General features: G+C 38.2%; 1 protein-coding gene and 1 long non-coding RNA gene across 2 annotated transcripts in view; one reads left to right on the plus strand and one right to left on the minus strand.

Annotated features, from left to right (window-relative positions):
• LOC149702440 (uncharacterized) overlaps positions 1–24,640 on the minus strand; it is a 100,465-nt gene extending 75,825 nt beyond the window's left edge. Inside the window, exons 1-3 of the long non-coding RNA XR_016381737.1 lie at positions 24,510–24,640; positions 18,477–18,703; positions 120–201 (exon numbers count right to left, since the gene is read on the minus strand). This is a non-coding gene — a long non-coding RNA (uncharacterized LOC149702440). The remainder of the gene's footprint in view (positions 1–119; positions 202–18,476; positions 18,704–24,509) is intronic.
• LOC149702453 (neprilysin-1-like) lies at positions 842–25,110 on the plus strand. The gene is made up of 21 exons (XM_089866255.1): positions 842–1,352; positions 16,650–17,258; positions 19,021–19,062; positions 19,171–19,332; positions 19,400–19,483; positions 19,564–19,769; positions 20,323–20,499; positions 20,604–20,690; positions 21,239–21,363; positions 21,866–22,088; positions 22,230–22,328; positions 22,384–22,461; positions 22,522–22,625; positions 22,727–22,837; positions 22,919–22,986; positions 23,045–23,175; positions 23,248–23,313; positions 23,384–23,479; positions 23,553–23,629; positions 23,693–24,537; positions 24,645–25,110. Exons 2-20 carry the CDS (start codon positions 16,700–16,702, stop codon positions 23,790–23,792), a joined length of 2,595 nt encoding a protein of 864 aa, XP_089722381.1. The 5' UTR covers positions 842–1,352; positions 16,650–16,699; the 3' UTR covers positions 23,793–24,537; positions 24,645–25,110.
• Positions 25,111–25,127: the final 17 nt, after the last annotated feature.

A 25,127-nucleotide genomic window follows, 5' to 3' on the forward strand; every position in this document is an offset into this window, starting at 1 on the left:
TTCTTTAGAAGCCGATCGAAGAGGTATTCGCAATTCGAATCACATGACATTAACGTATCAATTGTTAAAATACGAGCGAGAGGCAAAAAAATGTATAAGAACATGCTGTAAACACTTACCCAATTAGGTTACTAGGCTATTTAGTTAATTATAGAAGATGCATCAATATAATTTGATCCTATTGGTCCATATAGTTAACACCTGAATTAGAATAAAAAACATAATTAAATACTTTAATTGCAAAAATAAAACAAATAGTAAAGAATTAATGTTAAAATTAACATTGTTTCAATATGTATTTGAATAAAGTACAAATTTACAACCCCATAAGCAGTTAGTATCATTTTATAGAGAGGCATAAGTATGGCTATCAGATACCCAAATAATTTCCCCAATTTAACAATAATTCGAGATGGTAAAATTGGTTTGTACCACTCGTTACACCACAACGTATTTAGTAAAATTTCATAGATAGGAAATATGGCTATCAGATACCCAAAGAATTTGGCCATTTTACCAATAATTCGAGATGGTAAAATTAGTCTATACCACTCGTTACACCACAACGTATTTAGTAAAATTTCATAGATAGCAAATATGGCTATCAGATACCCAAAGAATTTCCCCAATTTAACAATAATTCGAGATGGTAAAATTGGTTTGTACCACTCGTTACACCACAACGCGATCCAAGACAAAGCTACCTCTGAACCTCATCTACGGGGATGAGGATAAAAATAGAGAGGTGCGGGTATAGGAGGAAAGAATGGATTGTCTAGCAATGGATAAGGAGAAGAGCCTGCAGCAGCCTGCTCTGTGGGAGCTGGATGGTAAGCGAGCTAGAGGGCTGCTCTTTCCGCTTGCCACCAGCATATCCACAGGCTGCACGAGCGCGGTCCTTCCAGAGAATCGATGGTGGAGAAGGGATCCTTGCCTCATGGAAGAGGAGAGAAACGGAGAAGAGAAAATTAAGATGTGAAGGAGAGTGAGTGAGAGAGAGAAGCAGAGAGTGTAGGTAGGATTTGGAATTCCGGACGGAGGCTGCTGGCTGAACGAACTGGCTCTCTCTGTATCTCGAGTTCGAGCGAGTAAAGCAGTCATTTCGGAATCAGATTCCGATTGAGTTCGCGGCTCCAGCTCGAATCCAGTTAAGTTTGCAAGCTCACGCGAATCGCGAACCCGTTTCGTCAATACTTATATTGTTGCCATTAAAGACACCACGCGCGCGCCGTTCATATCATAACGGGAAGGCATTTCATTCAGACTCCAAGATTAATATTAAGATTAAAACAAAATTAAAATAATTAAGCAAGCATCTGGGTGGACAGAACCTTAATTGGAGTGCAAGAGTGGTAAGTTGATATTTATTAAATGCATCATCATGGCAAATGAAAAATGTTTCGTGATGATTTCGGATGGTGGTTGGTAAGCGGCGTTTCCCTTGATGCAAATTGCAAAAGACAATTTCTAAATAGACATTATGGTTGGGGTTTGGGTTCTCGACCAATGTAAAAGGAAATCTAATGAAAAGCAGATGAAATTGACCAATAAATAATTTAAGTCTGCAACATCTAACACTCAGACTTCAATATATTTCTCATTGATCAACGTCGTTAGCTTACTGTTTGATAACGAAGATAACTTAAAAATCTTTAAAATGCATCAAATGTTGCATGATGAATAAGCAGACGACGTCAATATTGAAGAAATCCATCAGACAAGGAAAAAACCATTCAAATAATATATAAGCTCTTTCTGGAGCGAATATGTCACGCGGATCTTCTAAAGGTCAGAAGTGAACTGAATATTTCATTTTAGCTGAATTCATTCGATGCGAAATTTTACAATAGGTAGTTTTTCATTGTTGGGGGCTACAGAAAATTTCTTTAGTCAGTATTGCCAGGTCCAAAACGAACCAAACTTGTCAAGTATTGATTCAAACTGAACTGCTGTCATTTCTCCCTGTGTTGCAGTCTGGCAACACTGGTATAAGCACGGTCATATAGATACTAGAGGATCGGTTGAGTTTTCAGCGTTGAGTACAACTATGGCGGAACCCCCTCGCATGTGTGATGGGGTGAATAACTGGTGGCGCCTTCTAGAGGCTGCGAAGTAAACTAAACCCCATCCCCATGCATGTTAACATTTGAAGTTAAACAGCGTCGAGCAAAGTCAGCACTTGGGAGTGAGACAACGAACCCGGGTTCGAATCCCGCCAGGGACGTTTTAATATATAATTAACTTTTATTATTATTTTCCTCATCATTTAATGTAAAGAAAAGTGTTTCTAGGATGCAGAGACTCGGTTCATTAAAAAATAATTAAAACATTTACAAGATGCAACGTTACTGTATTTGTTTATTGATAAAATTTAATAACTCCTTCGTTAGTCGGTTAGGGGCGCCACGTACCATTTACCCTATCACGAACGCAAGGGGGGGGGCAAGGAAAGGCGCGAGACCCGCTTCGAAACAGTTTGTCTAGGTCCTTTATATATTTTCTAATGTCTATGATTCTCGTACGGTGATGCAAATACAGAGTGATTCAAGGAAGGCCTATATATACAAAAGGGGAAAATTTTCCTTGGGCAATTGTAGGTTGTACGGGAAAAGGGGGCTGTAGCGGGTGAGATGAAACGCTATCTTATGTCGCTATAATTACGGTTTCGGGGCTCCAGGATTAAAATGTAATTAAAGTAGAAACCATTAATTCCCGAAATTGAGTCTAGCGCGCGCCGCTGCTTCAAAATGGATGGGTGAGTCGGACCGGCCGCCCGCCCGCCTTTTATGGTTATGGCAACGAACTCTGAGGGGAAATCATCATCATTCGCTTAAACCTAGCGCAAACTCCGAAAGACGCGTGAAGCCCAGGTTTAATTGGAAAGCATAAGTAAATTGATGCTTAACTAACTTCATATTGTCACCCAATTTTCAGAATCAAATTCCCTGACTTTTCTCGGTTTTCCCTGACCCTTTTTACGATTTTCACTGACCTTTGAGGCCCCAACTGGATGATTGAACCACCGCAGATCTTTTAGCCACTTTAACCAAATTCCCTGGCTTTTCCCTGACCTTTTTGGACCTTTTTGAAATTCCCTGACTTTTCCAGGTTTTCCTTGACCTGTGGTAACCCTGACTCCATCATAGCTATGACCGTACTTAAATTCTAAATATATTTCGAACCATTACGTCAGGCTCTTACGAACTGAAACGCGTACCTCGAAAAGCCGTCGAACCTTTCAACTTAGAAACTTATAAAGAGCATTATTTACATATGAATGGAGCTATACTCGCTTTTCCCGGGACGTTATAATCAAGGCAAAAGGGTTTTGAACATTGGGTTTAGGACCCGAGGCGCGTACGATGACGCGTGCAACATTAAAACGTACTTGAATTTGTATGGGAAACGTATAGAATCGTCATGAAAATCGTACCCATTTTAAGAATGGCAAAACAACATATATTTTAGATGTCTAAAGTTTGAAACTTCGCACTCAATAAGCGTTAGAAAATCGTTAACAAGAGGTGTCCGTTACGATGTCATCGAATCCGGGCCCAGCTTTTGACATCTTACCGACTGAGCGGAGAAGAGAATAGGTTTGGAACTATCCTGAGAAAATTGCCCCAAGGCTACTAAAACGTTTGAGCGCGTGCATTTTCTGATAATGGCGTATTAAGTTAATTAATTAAATTCAACAACGCTTAATTGTATTACGACAATTAAATTGATTTTCATCCTAGCTAGCCTAAAGCAAGCCCAATTTCATATAATCACTATAGGTTAGGTTACAGCTAAGTTTATTCACGAGAAAACGGACAAAATTCATAGGAGAAAATATTTGACATCAGCGTAAGGTCTCCAAGAATTTAAAAGACTCGAGGGGAATTTTTAGCAGCCAGAATTTTACATTCAAAACAGAAGGAATTCACGATGCTACCATGCAGATTCAACATAAAATTGTTAGTACACTATACAGGGTTCGTACGAAATTTTTACATTGAAAATCCCTGACTTTTCCAGGTTATCCCTGACCAAATTTTGGCAATATCCCTGACCATTTTAAGGTGTTTACCAGAACCCACTTTATCACACCTGGCTCATATTTAGCATTGCTCGAAGCATTGTTTGATATACAAAACGAAATCCCTGACATATCCCTGACTTTTTAGGAAAACATTTTAAATCCCTGACTTATCCCTGACTTTTCCCCCTATTTTCCAAATCCCTGACTTATCCAGGTTTTCCAGGTTATCCAGGTTCCGTACGAACCCTGACTATAGTAAGGCAAAGTTTGACACTCGTACGCCTCTGAGTCTGAGAAAGGCCATAAGTCTTAGCTCCGTCGCTAGTCCGTATGCACTAATGTTTTGATTTATCCTTAACAATACGATCAGATTCACATTTAATTTTACGTAAACAATCTCACGCGATAATTATTAATTTCCCACGTGACGTCACGTCAAAAATAAATAAATAAATAAATAAAATTCAATTAATTAAATAAACTGATTTTTAAAATATTTCTTTCTTTTGGGAACCAAAAAGAATTAAAAATAAATAATTAACGTATTGTTGTCAAGTGTCGCGGAATAACTTGTTCCGTCAACAAAGTATAGAAAATGGCTTTGACGCTTTGCTTGGGTCATTTGCTTAAATACAAAGGGTTAATGAAGCGATAAATAGGGCAAGCCACGACGAATAATCAGGCGAAAAAGGGAAGCGGCAATAACAAAAAAAAAAAAAAAAAAAATCGCCCTAGCTCGTTCAAACTTTAACGACTTAAATATGCAAAATAGTTTTGCATGCCGCGGCTTCCAAATGCAAATGATATAACCTAGCTAACTCTAGGGCCGTCTAGCTCTTCTGATGTCGTAAATTTAATTTCAAGCGAGATAACTTAAGGATTTTCTAGTTAAACCGTGCCGAAATATTCAAAGACTGTTTATGGAAACAACGGAATTTAATAAGCTTGGGTGATGATATATTGTACCAGAAGTTCATAATACGAAGTATAACAGGCAATGAGTGTAGAGAACCCAGCTTAAAATACAGGATTTGGAAAAATGAAAAAAAGGGTGGAAAACTGAAATACAATATGGGTAATTTGAGTCGAAAATGTTATTTGAAATTTTGCCCTAAGGACAAGTTATGTTTGGAGTGTTTTATCTCGATTTTATGGATGACCCCTTGAATTTAAGTAAGAAACTGATTGAGACAATGATTATATTTAATTTAATTAAGGGGTCATCCCTAAAACACTCATCAAATCATAACTCGAAAACAGTGTCCCTTGTGGCAAAATGGAGATAGATAGAAGTTACATTTTCGACTCCAAAATTGATTTCCCCAAAGAACCTGGCAAGTCAAGTCTGCATGCGCTTATGGAATAAACACCCTGTAGGTGTCTACATTAAATCTACTCTAAATTCCAGATAAATAATCTCAAACTCTCTTCCAGAATCCCGGGAATCTTTAAGCTCATCCCCCGATAAAATGAAAACGTGCCCAAGGGCTTAAGATGAAATCAAAAATCAAAAAAATCTGCGTATGAACCATTTGGGTTGACACCACGAGTTAAGGTCTTCGGTGTCTGTTACGATGGAAACAATTCAGGGAACAATGATACGGGATCCCTTACATCTCTTTTGTTCGGAAAATGTAGGCATTAAAGGGCGGGAAAGGTTGGGGATGGGGAGATGGGAAATTGGGATCTCTAGGAAGAAATTAAGGCCAAGGCCCGGGCATTGGATATTTAAGAGGGAAAGACTAGGGCCTTTTTAATTCCGAATCGCTGAGTCTGCGGGTTCCCCACCAAACACTGTACTGATAAGGGCCCCGCCGCAACACAACGGGGACCAAACCATTATTCTCCACAAGGAATGCATACCTGCTGTTAGGAATTATTGTGCCACCATATTTCCCATGTTAATATCTAAGCGGGTTTTGTGGGTCGGCCTTGTTGAGTACTATTATTCACCCCTCATAATTCTGACGTATTTCTAACTGCGATTTCATTGGATGCAAAATAAATTATTGGCGAGGTAAAATTCGTCATACTTAACGATTGGTCTAGCTCTTAACGCAAAATCTGCCTAGATACTTTGAGTGAAAATGAGAAGTACACAATTATTCTTAATAGCTATGTTCATTCCATTCTCCATCTATAGCATTTAGACCTAAGACGGTTAAAGTGACGGTGAAACTAAAATTATTCGAAAGTTTTTAATTTATGGACTATAACTTTGTGATAATTATTTTCCAGTGACCTTGATAAACCAGAAAAATACAGATTATATATTTGCATGTGGACAAAGTAATTACTCTCCCAGTACTCCAATGAGTCCAATCCCCTATCAATGAATATTTAATATTCCGCAGAGACCTAATAATTAATTACCTAATTTTCGAAATCAATGTAAATAATTAAACCCAATTTCCAAGCTAAGGAAAGTAATTTCACGATGCCGTTTCACCCTCCTATTAAGTTCCAAGAATCCTCTCGTGAAAAATAAAAAAAAAGGTTTTGTAGGAAAATGGGGAGAGATACAAGGGAAGGGGGTGCCAATGAAACGGCCTTCGTTACCGTTAAAGAGAGGAAGATAACCAGCCAAAGTCCTAATGAGTTTTTCTCTTCTCCTCCTCATCTTCCTGCCTCTGAGGATCCCTCCCTGTATGTCCTGCCGTCTTAAGGAAAAATCCCCTTTTTCCCCGGTCGGTCTTCAACTCGCTATAGCCACCGTTTAAGAGGAAGTACCGCATGCACCCCCTTTTTATCTCGCTCCCAAGGAAGCGATTGGACTCGTTAAAGTTAAGCTCCTTCTCACCAATTAATTCTTAGGAATTCTACTTTGCCACGGAAGAAAAAAATAAACCAAGCGAGACAGACCATCCCGTTCGTGTCCACCAGAAGAAAACTTTGGGGGAAAGGGAAAGTGCATTGCATTTTGGAAAAGGGAGAAAATTACAGGAATTACAACCTCCTCTTCGTCTGAAGAGTGTAAATTAACCCTTTCAAAAAGAACAATTTTCACACTAAATTGACAAGATTTAACCAAACGTGATTTCCTTGTGAAGAGCATCCCCAGTAGCAAAAACCGTCCAGCCGACTGTACCCGTGTTATAGTCCTACATGTCCAAGCCAATGGATAGTGTTTAAAATGGTCGCTTGGACTGCTAATTACCGACTCTGAAGTTCTGAACTGACCCCATGCAGTAGTCAAAAAAGAAAAACACAGTCCGCCAGGCTATATAAAATATTACAGTACAACTGGACTGTTTTAAACTGAGACAGTGCAATAGTCCTATGTGTCCAAGCCAATGAATAGTCAATGGACAATGCACGAAATGGAAGCTTGGACTGCTATGCCAACTCTGAATTGACCATAGCATTTTTGCAGTCGACTGAAATTATAGCAATTGCCCGTACACTTATCAGCCGACTCAAATTTGACTGAAGTGTTTGTTCGCTAAAAGTAGTCCGGCAACCTTCCCTGGACAGGGATTTAATTGTATGGTCAGGTATAATTCCTTCTCTGGACAGAGCACCGTTTAACTTTACTAAAACTCCTTTATAATTCTGTCCTTGTCCTCATTTATCGAGTCAAAATTTCACCACTGCAAGTTGCGAGTAACAACTTCGTTGGTTGATATAAAATAATATTTTATCACTTATATCATCCATAAAATACTGCGGGCTATAAAAATAAGTTAAGTCTTCTTCCGCACTTAGTTCCGTTCTCATACACATAGTTAACACGTACTACTACAGATAAAAAAAAATGGATGGTGTTGAGTGTAGTAGCTTAAAGTCCTAACCCTCTGGTTCCCAGGGGGCACGAACTCTCAGGCGTCTTTAAAAGAGAGATACCATTCGTTACATTCCAACTACGCAACACCCGGGAGCCTTGAATATCCCCGCGTTTAAAGCGTCAATTGCAAGCAAATTCCGGTTGAAACGGGGATAGGTGAAGTCCCGTATATAAACAAGTTCCGGGTCCTCTAGCTCTTGAGCTTCCCTTTTACCATGCAGAAAGAGACTTGTCGAGGTCCCCCCGGAGAAGGCGGGAGTTCATTTAAAAAAGTTAGAATCCTGCTCCTCGAGGAAGAGGGAAACTAAACTACAAGCCATTTTCGAGTCGCGACAAAAAAACTAACTCAGGGTTTCTATTAAAACGAAAAAGAGTTCAGGCCGAGCGAGCTTTATCTACACTTGGACAGCTTTAAAAGTATCTTGAGCTGCAGCATGGATAAAAGAAAAAGTTCTAGCAACTTTCGCCGCTCGTTTATTTCAACACCGCTAGATACCCGACAAATTAAGCTATAGAAACAAGATTTAAAACGTTGAAGAAATTATCTCCTGGAGTAAAGGAGAATTCAATGTTGTTTAAGGTATTCTCGGTGCATTGTTTTTGGTCAAATACCCTTTAAGACTGAACTCTGAAGTACTTAAAAGATTGAGTCCCTCGTAATCTATGGCATAGGTACATTTTGAAACGTTGTCCGGCCTCTAAAGCATCCTAGCAACTTGTAGGCCTAATTTGAAAGGGTTAGCAACTATTGTGCGCTTCCAGAGGAAACGAAACTTTTAAGACCTTTTCTCCCAACTTGGATGGACATTCACGTGGAATTCGTTGACCACCACTTTAAGTTTAAAGGTTCTAACTTCGGGATAATTTAAAAATCAGATTCTATAACTTCAAAGTACAATTCCATCTTGGGTTTGACAGGGTTATATACACCATAAGATGTACATGGAAGAGAGTATATACACCGCTGAAATTCAGAAACTTCTCGGGGTTAGGCCTAACTTAAACTTTTCTAAAAAAAAAAAGCTCTCCTGATTGAAAGCGTCCAAAGATTGGATCCAAAGGAAAAATGGGAAGCTCAAGATCAAAAGATGAAACGGTGCTGGAATAGGGATGCGGATAAAGAGGACTCGACACCTGTACGCGTCCCACGAAAACACAGAGAGCTACGTCCTATACATTAATCCCCAGCGAAATAAAAAAAAATTACGAAGTTTCAAAAATAAAAAAAAAATTTATATGTTGCTGCTAGGCCAGGCGTACTGTTTTTGAAAGTTGCCGTATACACGTTCAAAGGCAATCACATCATTTGCGCCTGGCACACCCGAGATAAGCCGATGTTACGTTATAACGCATCAATCTAACGAAGGAAGGATTTTATAAGAAGTTGCCAGCAAAGAAAGGATTAAGTTTTTCCGAAGACTTCTGAGAGAAAATAAAATTTAGATGGGTCACGTATAAGCGAGAAATGGGCAATATTTTATAATCTTTCTGTCTGATAGTAACGCTATATAGCGTTCAGCTCGCAAGACACACGTGACATCTATAAATTTTTAGGTTGTCATGGCGGATACGTTTGTATGAACCCCGTTTACAAACTGAATATTGTAGGTAGTACAAAAACATTATTTTGGAATTTAATATAGCTCTAGTTTTATATTGAAATTAAACATCATCTTCAGGCGGTCATTCAGACCGCCTTAAGCCACCTGTATTCAAGGTTAGAGAGGCTGCACGCCCCTTGGTCAAGGAAGGCAATATTTTAAAGATTTTAAACTCCAGTTTCTATCCGGGATTCTTATTTGAGTGGAGTTTCAAGTTTCGGCGGCTAGAGTAGTTTATTTCCTCAGAGGAACTGAACTTTCCCGAAATAAATAAAAGACGTCGAGCGGACACTCGGCATCGGCATTCATCGGCTAAAGTGTATCTCAGTTCATACCAAATCGAGTATACAATACGTAAAAACCTTTTTGGAAATTTATACGGTAGCTAAAACTGTTGAAAATCGCAACTGAAATAAAGCACGCTATAAGTGTATGACCATAAGGATAAAGACTAAATGAAAGAACGCCACTTGTACGAATGCCTCAGGCTTAAAGAGGAGAGGGATTTAGTGGAAACCCCCATACCTATAACGTTGCCTCTGTACCCTCATCTACGGAAAGCACCTAAGTAGGTAAGTCCTCCCAGCATGCTCAGCGTTTAGGTAGGGTCGTACAGTACGGAATCGTAAAAGACGCCCCCTCTCTCTTAAAAATAGAAGCTAGTTCTCATACAAATTCAATGGCGCTAGGTGGCAGAACTTAACAATCGCCTAATGAAGGGTACTAGTGGGCGTGCCCAAGGTACACTGGGAGAGTTTCATTACCACAGGTCGCAAATCATCATTTCCACTGCACTGCACTGGACCTATCGAAGCTATGGTAAACGAAGCCTTACAGTGAGGCCTCCGTGATAAACTTATGACTACAGGGGTATAGGGGAAGTGGGGTATAGGAAGTAAAACTTTGTAAAGCTAAAAGGAAATCCTCGAATTAAATATGCAAATTTTGTATATGGAAGAAGCCGGCCGCCGGGTTAGGTCGGACCGTCGGCAGTGGAGGAGCCTGGCCCTTTATGGTATGTATATACTTAGCTAAGAAGTAGGTGAGAGCGGAAGGAAGGACGTCGGGGGCAGCATAAGAGTTTTGACCCGGATTTCGCAAAGATTTAATATATAGTCCGTCCCCGGCGCGAAAAACAAAGGCAAAGCAACCATGAAAACTGTTTTAGAAAATTTGAAAGTCAGTATATATAAGTTGCTCCAAAATTTGCATATAGGGCCCGAGCTCCCCATGGCTATATCCTTAATCCCCGGTTATTTTAGAGCGCACAGTGGAAGCTAGCTTTCGTTTAATTACGAGCAAGGTGAAAGGAACGCAATCCTAGACCACAAACATTTAAGTATAACAACTATAGCCTAAAAGGGCTAATATAGAAAAATAGAGAAAAGAGATGTTTCGCCTTGTCCCTATATAGTAGCTTCTTTGGTCGACCTTTGGAATGGAAAAGTAGCCCATATAACACACTCTGTGTTCTTTGTTATTTCACCCTCTCTATCTGCATTATACACATAATTTCAAGCCACTTTAAATAATGAAAAACAAAAGAAACTCATTATGTTACAAGTCTTAAAATTATTACGTCAGGTACTTAAAACCTCGGCGCTCTTAAGTTAAGAATTCTTAAGTTTTACGGGTAACCTTGGGTATCCATTTTCTACTTATTTTTCATAAAAACAACGGAGATTAACTTTCAACTCTAGCCTTCTTTGTTGCGGTGGATCCATTAAGATTCAACAGTCTTTAACTTGCTCTTGAAAACCGGACGGTGCCCAGGACATAATGAGCTCCTCGCGCGAGCTATTGTTTTAGTAGGCCTAAATTTACGTAACACTAAAATGAAGTTAGTTATATAAGGAACTTCAAATTAAAAATGACGCCATGGGCATGAAGAAAGTGTGGTGAATTAGGATGGAATATTTTGGTTTATTTATTGTGTGTAGATTGAGATGTTTAGAACTCTGGTAATTTAAAAGGTAACTGAAAACGCTGCCAGTGTTTTATAGATTAAATTATCCTCCATTCAAAAGCACCGAGAACTCGGACCTACGTCAACCGACCTCGAAATACAATGAAATTTAAAATTTATTTTTAACTTTGAGACGACGTAACTCTGGTAATTTAATTACTAACTGAAAACACTTCGAGGGTTACATAGATATAATTGTCCTTTGTCCAACGGTACCAAGTACATGGGCCTAAACCAACCCGACCTCGAGATATTACGATTTTTAAAAACAATAATTTTTCAACTGAAATTGTTTTTCAATTACAATAGCCTACGAAAACAACACTGTGTATAAAATGCAAATGGGATTAAATAATTCTTGCCAAACACACACCCTTCTGCAATATTTTTCATTCCACACTAGAACTCCCATTAAATTCCCTCGTCTCTTTTATATTAATATGTTTTGATCAAAAGAAGATCGCGAGCTGCCTTCCTTTGTAATTTTTCTTCAAACGAAACGTAACAGGTTGCTTACATTATCGTGAGATTGAAGATGTGTCAAACTCAGACTCAGATTCGTTTCGAGTTTCGTTAAGAAAGAAGGAAAGAAAGGAAAGAACAAAAAAACCTAAAGAGCTTAGACGGATTTCCTTCTTTAACCTGGGGCTTATAGGAATCCAATTACTCTGTCGTTCCGTTGGAATCATGGCCCAAACAAGGCAAGGAACTTCTTAAGTAGAAGCATAGGGAATGGTGCTGTAGATGCGCCGCTACCCTTGTATCATTAATAAAATACCACCATTGATCAGCTTACGAGGGGGTACTCACTAGGGGTAATTCGTTTAGAGTATCAAAGATAAATACAAATACAATTAACAGAAAGTAATTAGGCACTGGGAGGGTAACGAAAGCCTTACGTAGTAGGGCCCAGTATGATGCTTACGACAGATCTCTCTAGTTTCTTTGGTTATCTACGTTACCCTTCTCCTTTATCTAACCAAGAAGCGATATCTAGTTTACCATAGGGAGAAGGTATAAGATGCCTAAGTATTCGCGCGCCATAGTCCCAGTCCCCCTTCTAAAATACAAGGGGGGCGTAAAAGGAGGCCGGGCTATTTCGCAGTCTCTCCTCAGTCGGAAAATATGACTGTAATTTTCGTCATTCGCGTCGCGCTGACGTGCACGAGTTTTCAAGAACCAATGAGATGATGCTGGTTGTAATTTAGAGGCGGCGGGGATTAACTGCGGACAGGCTACGTTTGGACTGGAGATAAAGCTAGAAATGTGGAGGCGAATTTATACCTTCTCCCTAGTAAACTATAGATATCGCTTCTTGATCTAACCACCAAAATAGTTAGGTGATCGCGCATATCATACCGAGCTTTCGTCCACCCCACTTTCAGCTATACTTTTATGGTATTTGCCTTTGCAACAAATTTGGGAAACCGTGATTTCCCAACAACAACCTGCATGGGAACTATTACCTTTTTGATTCAATAAAGATTAAATAATAAAATTTGAGGTCATTTAAATAAAAGTTAGCATTGACCCTCAGTCCTAACCGGTGAGAAAAAAGAAAACTTTACTAATCCGGCCTAGATTCGCATCTCTATAGGCTACAATATCCTTAACCCCGAAAAAAATCTATCTTTCCTTAAATACAAGTTATAAACCTCAAAAACCGGCAATTTCCCGTCGTGAAATTTTACCCGAAGAAATCAGACACCTAGTTGTGACAAAATATGATGTATATAACACCTTTAAGCGTGATAATAATTTGTATTAAATCTGTAGGCGTCCCCGCCCCCCTGTCGTTTTTTTACGAGCTGAGAAAATTTGGTAAAAGTAATAATAATTAAAATTTATTGACCTCATTTAGGGAGAAAAGAAAGTTTGATTTTTCTTGATAAAAGAAACACTTCTTTCCCAACTTAAATAAAAATCTTAAAAATTGAAATATGGGCTATATTATTAATAAGTTATGACAGCACTGTGGTTATTTTTTTTTTTCACAGACTACAAGATACATAACGATTTGACCCCTTTATCGTTTGAAATCACTTTTAATTAAAGGGGTTATAAAGCTATTTACAACTTAAGTAATTTCGTATTAACAATCGTTAATTGATCAATTTTAAACTAATTAAAAATTTATGGATAAATTAATTCGTTTTAATACTGGGGTAAAGCGTGGACTTTGAATCCCAAAAAGGGTTAACACGTGAACAATGCGCATGTTCAGTTTTCCCCTCCCTTATAGGGTTACCAAAAGTTTATAAGATATCTTCCATAAGTATGACAATACTTAAACTTCGTAATGCTAGAGACTTACAGCTCGAGCTAGTTCGAGATAAACAAGCGAGAATTGACTATCCACTCGGTTAATTTCGCAGTCCATCTTCCTATTTAGTCTGTAGCAACCTCGAATCTATGACCTACGTCAATCACTTCATGACAAGCTCCAGTTTGTATAGCCAGTGACAAACTTATGGTATGGAACATATTTTACGAACTTATGGTGTTAAATTGATCCAACAGGATTGAAATTTTACCAAATAATAAATGAAAGAAATATTCCCTTTAATTGGTAAATAAAAGCCAAAAGATAAAACATCAACAACGTTTTTAATTAAAATCCTGCAATATCCCTTCGAATTTGATAGAGTTAAATTTCGTAATTATTAAAATATTAATATTTAAAAGAAGGGTGTTACCTAAAGGTGTAAGGTATGATAGTAGTAATAATGATAATTACTGGAGGTGTTTATAGCGGTTAAAAAAAGTTCTGCAAGTACAGCAACTTTTGGCTGACGGGGTTCCCCTTCTTGTCACCTTCTGGGTTATAAACCAAGTTTTATTTCTCGCCTAATGAGTCTCATTGGTATTTCAAACGTCTTTCGCGCCTAATACCTATATAGCATTAAATCTAGGGAAAGAAAAAAATAAAAGACAGGAGAGATAATCTAATATTACGTAAGTGGTTGCCCTCGCCCGGAACACCCATCTCGTATCCTGAGTTCCTGACAGGGAGGTCTTTGACAGATAGAGCGCGGTTATGGCCCCTACGGCCCTTCCAACACACCGGTTAATTACCGGTTTAATTACCATATGAACCATATTCGCACACCAGTTTTAAATACATATTTCCATAAATAAAGTATAAGGGCATCTAACAATAAAGGATTGATATGTAAAATATTTTGTATGTTCTGTTTAAAGCAAATAATTTTAGGTTCAAGTTTTATTCTCTAATTCAAATCATAAGATAGTAACCTAACCTAATCCCCCATGGTATTAGTGATGCGTTATTGTTAGTTCTGGTAAGTTTGATTACGTTGGGTCAGTTATGAATTGGACTGGGGTCTGGTGGGGTAGGTTTGGTTTCCGTAATGATGTACAAGGGTCAAGGGTTACGAAGTGTTTCAAATCATCATAGCTACGCCATCCCATTTTGAGATAAGACGGCACGCAACCTGACCCCTTCATAGTATTTATTAATGGTCTGTTAAGTTAGTTATCAGACTAGGAAGACTGATACCGTTTACACATGCAGTCAACTAACTTTAAAACAATTATTAAATCAAGCATTTCCTAAAACCGAGTTGCGCTTAACGGCATAACGAGCTCGCGGCGGGATGTTTTTAATTGGCCATAACTGGAAAAGAGATGAGAGAATAAAACAGTATCCGGAGAATTTCACACTTTACTTATTTCTATGGAATACAATGACGCGAAATAACTTAACTTAACCCTTTTCCAACGGATATAACTTATTAACACCGACGCCATTTACTTCGTCCATACGTCAGAAATAAATTAATTAGAAGCGCTGTAATTTTTGGTATATCGGCAAAGTTTTCCCATCCCCTTTAAGGATGGTTTGTAATTTCAACTCACGACTGATAACTTCGAATTAATCTACTTCTGTTTCCTTATAAATATATATATATATATATATTTAACAATGAAGTCGCCGGTGCGACCTAGAATACGTTATAAAACAAACGGAAGCGGCCACAACCGGACGGGGCAGACGCTAGCTATTTACAACTTAAAATAAAAAAAAAATAAAATTTAAAATTGACGCGTCTGCCGAGAAGTAGCCACGACCAGTTTTTGAAGAAGAGATTAATATGGGTCATTCTTATTAACTTAAGACGTCTCTCTTTCTCTCTCTCTCTCTCTCTCTCTCTCTCTCTCTCTCTCTCGCCGTCACTATTATAATAAATATTACAGGTAAGGCCGGTGCCCCTCCAGGCAATATCTACCTGACGGACGGCTAGCGAAGATATTACGTAATAATATCTAGCATAAGTTCATAAGATATGTTCCTTCCATAAGTTTGTTAATCTCTGGTAACTTAGAAACTGGAGCTTGTCATGAAGTGAGTGGGGTAGGTCATAGATTCGAGGTAAAACGAAGTGGCGCCTGGTGAGGCGCCGCTATCAAAGGCAGGCTTAGTAATGCAGACTAAATAGGACCTAGATGGAACTTAGTCCTGCAAAATTAACCACCACCGAGTGTAGGACTTCAATTCTCGCTTCCGTCGTTCTCCCTCGAACTAGTTATCTCGAGCTGTAAGTCTAGAGTAGCATACTTATGGAAGGAACATATCACTTATAAACTTATGGTGATAATATTAAAAACGGAACTTTGAAGGTAAAGAAATAAAGTTGGGTTCTAAAGAAGACTAGCTTGGATAAAGGGGTTTAGCCGGTGGATTTATAAGAGGAGCGTGGATAACAATATTCAGTCCGTTATCATTGGAAAAGAATCTGAATTTGATTTTGATTTTGAGATCTCCCCAGTCCCAGTCCCGGTCTCGGTCTCGCATCGTTGCTCGGCCACGCGGTTATAAAAGGTGGGTTGTATGAGACGATAGCGGCTAGATTTTCGAAATAACGACAGGGGGTCAGTTTAATTTTAAGAGCTCGGATACAAATTATTTAGCCGATTGGGAATTTTCGATTATATAATATCTTCATATTTCGAAGAAATTTGAACTTGTTTTAAAGGTAAGAAGCGAGTTTCTTCGAAGCAATTATAATATAATATATAAATTAATCACGAATTAATGATAATTTAAATTATTTATACACTATTTAAATGTGCAGTATAAATTTTCCAGTTCATTATCATTCATTCAGACACGAGAAAACTTTAATTTTAACACTCACTATCGTTTCGTCACTAATTTAATTACCAGTAATGAACGACGCTTTACTAATTGAACTAGATACTAATTAACTAAAAGTAATTTTGATTTAATTGTTTTGTTTATTAAAAAAAAAGGTGGATCGAATGCTGGGGGTGTGGCTAGACAAGTACATCCCTGATCCAGAATGACACCGCCAGTTGTTAAGGAATCATCGAGCCGGCAAAGTCTAAATAAACACGAAGATAATCAACAAGTACTTCAAGAATCGCGTAGAGGACACGATGGAGATTACAAAGTCGACGAATCGTTGGAATCGGTCAATTCCCCGTTACTAAACGGATCGGTCATCAAAGAACAAGCGGAGATCAAGAACACTAACCACGGAAGTGCAGGACAATACCAGAAACTGTGGGACGGAACCGGAAATAACGGAATCCCGGTCACTCAAATGACCATTCGCGAAAACCCAATGGACGGGGGGACGGGTCCGACTAGCCTAGGCGGTCGGCAAGTTAAAAATATCGGTAACGGGGGTTCGAATGACAGATTAGGGGCCCCGCGCGTAACGGACCCCAGCGTGGTCCGCGTGCAAATCAAGGACCCCTCGTACGAGAACGGTGCTGGTGCGGGTGGCGGAAGTCGACGGACCAGGCTCGAAAGATACCTTTTCTTTTGCCTGGCTGTACTACTGGTGGCATGCGCAATTTTTATGTACCTAGCCTTCGTCTCTCACAGATATCATGGTAAGACAACATTTTCAATATTAATAGGTAACATTGGCATGGCTTTAGAACCAATTGAACCAACAGTGGGCGTTGAATAAGATTTGGTGTGGTATAAACATCCACTCTAGTGCCTATCCTTCTGCAAAGCTTTTTCTAATTACATTTGAATGCCGTAATGATTGTACCAATGTTTTTAAGACTGTTCAGTTAACGGTAAGCAATGATACCGATTAAATTGTCATAATTTCCCTTAAAATAAAAACTGACAACCCACCAGAGATTACTGTATTTAAAACATCAAAAGTTGTTCTTTTTAAAAAACGCTGAAAATCAAATCGGGTAGCGAGCCATGGCGAAAAAAAAAGCTATAAGGGTTTGAGGCCGGAATTACGACATGTCGTAACGTCCCAGAAGTAAAAGAGCTAGTGCGCGCCTCTTGTTTAAGTAAGCCCCAAAGCCATTTAGCAAATAACCGAGTCATCGGACACTTGCCATTAAATTAATGCCTCTATTTCAAAGCCTTTAAAGTGAGTGTACAAAATTCGGGCAACTATTCGACCCAGGGTGCAACACAAAAATAGGGTTCAAGGGAAGGCAGACAATGTTACAGTGGATGTCAAGTAAAGTCGGCTTACATCAAAGTTAGTGACATTATAGATTTCTCTGGGAAGATTAAGGGTATACATTTTGTAAGAAGAGTGTATTAAAAAACTTAAAAAACGCTTCTGGCGACAGTATAGCGGGACATGAATATGTCAGTATATACTTTTTTTTATATCTTTGGAAATTTCTCGCACCCTCGATTTTTTTTTTTTTTTTTTTTTTTTTACAATCTACAGCACTGACATTTTAAAAAGATTTTTTTTTTGAACTGCCAAGGCTCGATTATAATGAGAAAAGTTCAATTCGGTTCAACAGGCAATGTCAAATTTAAAAGAAAAAGAAGTTTTGGAGAAAGTATTTACGTGAGAGAGTTTAAGAATAACAAAAAGGTTTGTTGGAGAAGCCAAAAATGCGCCTACTAATGATGATGAGTTATGCTAAACGGTTGTTTGTAGATTGGTTTTCAATTTTTTTTTTAAAGGGTAATGGCTTTTCGAATTTACTCCCAAAGTATTTTTCTCAAAAGTCGGTTAAATAATCATTTATGATCATGTGATATGCAAAATTGCGGATGATTGGTTGGAAGAGATTATGGTAGACAAGAAAAGGGAACAAAATATTTGGTTTACTCACTTTGACATCCCTGTATGAACTTGTTGACCCGACCCACGTCGCGAAATTTAAAGTTGATGTAAAGTTCATAGTTTGCACAAGGCCATTTTAAAATCCCGCAATAAAAAACAACTTCACGATCACGAACCGGTCGTGATTCAGGTGGTCAGAACGTGATTTGGTTCCCGAGTAGGCAACGGTCCATCGAATAAATTTCCATCACGACGTCGAAAATTCAGCAATTTCACCTAAAAATAATTATGATAATTTAAATAGGCGTAAATTTGAAAATTTAGCGATAAGAAATAAATAAATTTAAAATATTTAACATATTTAACAACAATAACTGATTAATTATTTAAGATTGAGTTTACAATTAATTTCTTGGGCTTTTTTAAGAGGTCCCAAATAGAAATCAAAGGCAGACCCTTCCCTATTGCGTTACCACCATTAAAAGCGCTAACTAAAATAATTACAAAATTCTAGTATTGGTTATCGGTGGTGTAGATTGATTAACCTAGAGTTTATGTTAAAAAGTCAATTTTCTCGTATAATTTGATTACAGGTGTGAGAGAAATTTGCCTAACGCAAGAATGCGTCAAAACAGGTGCGTCAAACACGCCAAATAATAAAATAAACTTTCAATTCTCACGAAAACTTTAATAAATTTAAAATTAAAAATCAAATTAAATTAAATTAACATATTCACGTATAGCGTCTTCGTTGCTATACGCCATGGACCAGACGTCGGATCCGTGCGAGGATTTTTTTCAATACGCGTGCGGCACGTGGAATAAACGTCACGTCATCCCCGAAGACAAAAGTAGCATAAGTACATTCGAGGTTTTAGCTGACGAATTACAAGTAATTTTGAAAGGTACACTTTGAGAAATCCCATTCCATTATAAATTGGACGTAACTCAAAATTATTTCGTTCACTTAAGACGTTTTGGAAGAACCCCCAACGGCGGATGACAATAGCGCCACTATTAAAGCAAAAACGTTTTATCTCTCGTGTATGAAAGTCAGTAAGTAATCCATGGAACAAATAGGTTTTATCTCGTATTTCTCTTGGAAAATGGATGGTTAAAGGATCAAATTGATTCAGATTTTACAGATGAAGACGGTGACAAGCCAGTTTGGGACGCGATTAAGGAACTGGGTGGTTGGCCCGTAACGGAGGACGATTGGCAAGACCCTAATTGGCCCGTTGAACAATTCCTGGGCAAATTAAGGGGCGTTTATAATCAAGGGACAGTTGTGGAACAATGGGTCGGACCGGATGACAAAAACTCCTCTGCTAATATCATACAAGTAAATAGAATTTGTTTCGATGACGTCCACAATGAGCCTGACACGCACAATGAACTAGGCATACCTTGACAGTCAAATAGTTTTAAGAATTAGGGTATGATTGCCACGGATTATTTTCCTTCAAATTTCCCTGACCTTTCCAAGGTTTTCCCTGATCAAATTTAATTTCCACTTTTATTTGTAGAAAAGACAGAACTATTGTGTTTAAAAACTGACCGGCACCATAGTTAATGTTAGGAGTCACCAATATTATATTCCCCGACCTTTAATGACCATTTTAAACTTTCCCTGACGGCCTGACTTCACCCATTATCAGAAATTCCTGAGTATTCCAGGTATAGGAGTACCCCATAGATAACCCTGTACAGTATAGTTAGAGAAACGACCCGGCAAAATTGTTGAACTAAAGTTTAGTCAAGGGAGAAAAAAGGTCTTTTTACGAAATTGAAAACGAAACTAAGCGAGCGGTACTGCTTTTGAAATGAAAAGTTTCTTCTGAAAAGTTAAGGCTCAGAAGAACGGGGCGATCATGGGTGATTAAAAATCTTTTCAGTTGGATCAAATACAGTTCCAACCGATTCCGAGTCGAGATTACTTCCTGAAAGAGAGTAAGGAAATGGACGCCTATTTCAAGCTGATGGTGGAAGTGGCCATTCTCATGGGGGCCGAACCGGAAAAAGCTCAAACGGAAATGGAGCAAGTACTACTCTTCGAAACCAAGTTAGCTAACGTAAGTTTTTAATAAGTTCGAACTAAGAGAACTTAGCAAGTTGCAACTAAATACAAAACTCTGTCTTTCTAACGGACAAACTTTGGGACATTTTTTTCTTACAGGCTAGCACACCCGAAGCCGAAAGACACGATACAGGGGCTATCTACAAGAAAATGAAATTGGAAACTTTGAACAACCTCGTTCCACAGGTAATAATTATCGGATAATTTCCAGGAGTAACTTATACAGGTGTTTCCATAAATTCATAAGATATGTTCCATAAGTTTGTCACTGATTACAAACTGGAGCTTTTGTTGAAGTGACACTCAATATTGGAACATACAAAGGGGGGGGGGGTTGATACATTTCCATCCATCTCTGCACGCGCACGCGCACTCTCACGATACAAAAAGACTACAGCGCATGCGCCACAAAGCGAGATGGAAGGCAGAATTTTAACCCCCTCTTAGTTACACCGAAATGGTCTATTTTTGACAGACCTTTCAGAGACACCCTGTATTACTAAGTCCCTAAATCATTCACAGAAATATGTAGGTAGACTAAAGACCCCAGGGGCTTTAAATCTGTCGTTTTTCGGCGATATTAGAAAAATATTTCATAAAGATCGATAGGGAATGCGAGGGAGGGAGATGGGCATTGGGGATCTATTTTTGGGGAAGCAAAAGCAATATCTTGGAAAAGAAATTTTTTCCTTTTCTTTTATAGTCTTCTCTCCGTTCTTTCTTTCTTTTTATAGTTTTCGTGGCTAACATATTTGAACACGTTCTTACCGACGAACGTGACCCAAGAGGAACCCGTTGTCGTTTATTCCCTGCCTTATCTAGTAGAAATGGGACGATTACTGGCCAATACCGATCGCAGGTAAGCCCCAACTCCCTAAGCTCCAACCAACAACAACAAGAAAGAAAAAACAATTTTGCGAGCCCAAAAATACCTCTTTCAAAATAAAACGGTCTGGTCTGATCTTAGAATATTAAAGATAAGTTCACACTAAGGCTATCGAATGACCGTTGGACGGCAAGAAATTATAGTACAGGGTGTGATTGATAGGACAGTGGGATGGTTCTAGGGGTAATTTTGAGTCGAAAATGTAACCTACCATCCTGTACAGCCGGTGAACTTGAATTAAATTTAATAAAATCTTTAATGATAATTAGAAAGGCGGGTAGAAATATATATGTGGGTGTCGGACAATGGTACTGACCGATGGGTCGTCTGAGTTTGGAATTCTATCCTATTTGTTTTAGAGGGTGGTAAAGGGTTAGGTATACCATGCGATCCCCAGTTGCGAACGCGACCTTTCACTGCCTAAATGACAAAACCTTAGCCCGGGTCTTTTTCTTTGCTTCTACTTTAATTGAAGGACTTTGCACAACTACGCCATGTGGAAGTTGGTCAACACGATGCTTCCCTACTTGGAAGGAAAATATTTGCCCAAGCGAGCCGAGTTCCGGTTGGTCATGCAAGGGGTTTCGGCCGAACGCGTCCGTTGGAACCGATGCGTCGAGTTGGTCAACAAAAGAATGGGTATGGCAGTCGGAGCCCTCTTCGTCAAGCAAAATTTCGACCCCAAGAGCAAAGAAACGGTAAGTGATGTCCGATTCAAACTATATATTAACTGACCGCGTGTTATGTCACAAACACGCGACAGTCGCGAATGACGTCCGACATTATTAAGTTCTATTTGAAAATTACATAACTCGGAAACTGTCCTCGATTGATTTCAGGCCCTTGAAATGATCCATAACATACGCGAAGCTTTCAACGAATTATTGGAAGAAAATGTTTGGATGGACGAAGAAACCAGACAAGTCGCCAAAGAAAAGGTATAAATGTCACTCTCAATAAAGATAACAATTACCAAACTTTTGACAATTACAGGCCAATGCCATGAATGAAAGAATTGGATACCCTGACTTGCTAACTAATGCCGAGGAATTATCGAAAGAATACGATTCTGTAATTATAATCTTATTATTTACCACATCGAAAAGGAAAAGTAATTAAGAAATATTTTAGCTAACAATCGACGAAGACTTGTTCTTGGAAAATATTTTCAACGTTTTGAAATTCGAAGCTTCGAAAAATCTACTGAAACTGCGTCAACCGGTGAACAAAGACAAGTAAGAACGGCTCTGAAACTTAAGTTTGGGTTGGGGGGGTTGATATTTGTCGCATCGAGTCAATTTCGCGAGACCTTTCTCGTTTACTCCTTCATGTTTAGGTGGACGACGGAACCGGCGGTGGTCAACGCGTTTTATAATCCGAACAAGAACGACATTGTCTTTCCAGCTGGAATTTTACAACCATTGTTCTACAGTCAATATTTTCCAAAGTAACAAAAGAATAAGTTCGGAAATGTTTGAATATAAGGCTAAAGGTTATATGTTCGTTTTCGGATTTTTTACCATGACAGATCTCTAAATTATGGCGGCATTGGAGTTGTCATTGGACATGAGATTACTCATGGTTTTGACGATAAAGGTAACTCGTATTTCAAGCCAGGCTTGTTTAAAATTAACGATTTTTAAAAACTAATTAGGTCGCCAGTTCGACAAGGATGGAAACATGAAACAATGGTGGAACAACGCGACCATTAATAGATTCAGAGACAGAGCCCAATGCATCATAGATCAGTACTCTAGTTACGAAGTTGAGGATATTGGAATGAACGTAAGGAAATTTAATCTACGAAGGCCGCCATTTTGGGGGTATATTATATTAATTGGGTTAAAATCTCCGTAGGTCAATGGAAAAATGACGCAAGGAGAGAACATAGCGGATAATGGAGGCCTAAAACAATCTTATAGGGTAAGTTCAGCTGGATATGAATTTTGTAAGGGTCACCAACTAGTTGTTGAAGTTTATTTGAATTTTGTAGGCGTACAAGAAATGGGTATCCAAGCATGGCCAAGAACCTTTGCTACCCGGTCTCAATCTTACGCACGATCAACTTTTCTTTCTAAACTATGCCCAAGTAAGAATAACGTTTTTCTGTTTTTGGGACAAGGCTTAACAGTGTCTTACTAATTACACACTAATTTCTTAAGATATGGTGTGGATCTACCAGACCAGAGGACTCTTTGACCAAAATTAGGTCATCTGTTCACAGTCCCGGGCCCATCAGGTTGGTGCAATAAATTATTGAACACCAAATTAGCTAACTAACACAACGTTTTTGTTTCGACAGAGTATTGGGGCCATTATCAAATTCACACGATTTCAGTAAAGCATATAGCTGTCGAGAAGGTAGTCGAATGAACCCCACAAAGAAATGTTCCGTTTGGTGAAGAATTATTTGCGAATTTTTAAAAAAAACGCATTTGTGACGTTTTGTGTGTTCATTCATGACCAACTTTTCTAACAAAAAAAAAATATTCTAAGATTTGACAAAGTTATTTCATCGCGATGTACTTTTAAAAAAAATGACCAAATATATGGAACATGTAATACAGTGAGAGCTGGTTTCTCAAAAAGAAACCACAACCTGCATTGCGCATATTGGAATTGTATATCTTATGGAAGTTGCTTTGTGTTTTAAAATTCGCCGCTTTTCAACAAGTTTTGACGATTGTTTTCGCTATACAGTATACATAATTATCATCACTGTTGTACACGATGCCGATCCCCCAGCTTTGACTATCTTTGTCCCAAAAATTTACGGTTTAAACTTGATCTCAAAGTTTATGCGTGAGGTTCAGAGACTCAAGAGTACAACCTAACCAAGGCCCGCTTTTCTTACAAAAATTGGCGGCAAGACCGCGAGAGTCATGACGGAAACCCGAAATTTAACGCCAAAAACAATGTCATGCCCAATATTAAATGGTTTGCTTAAAACATATTTAAAACGTGCAACATAACATAAAATTGGCTTTCCCGACATAATTTATGGTAGTAGCAAAACTAGCAATTAATAATTATACGTGTATGTAAAATTTAAGGAAGCCAATCTTCAAAACAAAACTTATGCCTTGGCGTCTTTTGAATAATGAATATCAATTTCTAACCATTTGTGTTCTTCCAAATCGTCGTCAGGTAAAGTCAATCCCACGTTGACCCTTTAAATATTACGTTTACCATTTTAAAAAACATTATCTCTAATTAAAATTCATCCAATTAATTATAAAAAACACGATGACCAGACAACCCGCCAAAAAAGACACGAGTACCACGGAGCCCGCGATTTATGAAATTGGGAAAAAAATATGTCCGTTGCTTCTATTGGCTAGCAGCTACCATGGAGTAATATTTTAGGAGAAAGATATTCCAATGTAATGTAATGGCCTAATATTAAGGATATATTATTCTCTACTCCAATCATATTATTCCCAGGCATGATTTTTATATTTATAATTTATATTTTAATTATATTTTAGTTAATTTTATGCACGAATACTAATAATAAAAATGTATATAAAATGTATTTTAACACGCTATTTGGATCGTAACATTAAAAAATATTAAATATTACCCTTATTATCATAAAAATAAATACCAATTTGAATAAATTATGCAAATATAAACAAAATATTGCAAAACAGGGTAACAAAATTTAAATTATAATGAAAAAATTCATAATAAATTTTGTCTCCCCTTTTAATATTAAGAAAAAAAAGAAATAATAT

The sequence above is a fragment of the Phalangium opilio genome, unplaced genomic scaffold (genome assembly GCF_054372755.1).
Source record: "Phalangium opilio isolate 3A_F unplaced genomic scaffold, DU_Popi_V2 ptg000017l_1, whole genome shotgun sequence".
NCBI lineage: Eukaryota > Metazoa > Arthropoda > Arachnida > Opiliones > Phalangiidae > Phalangium > Phalangium opilio.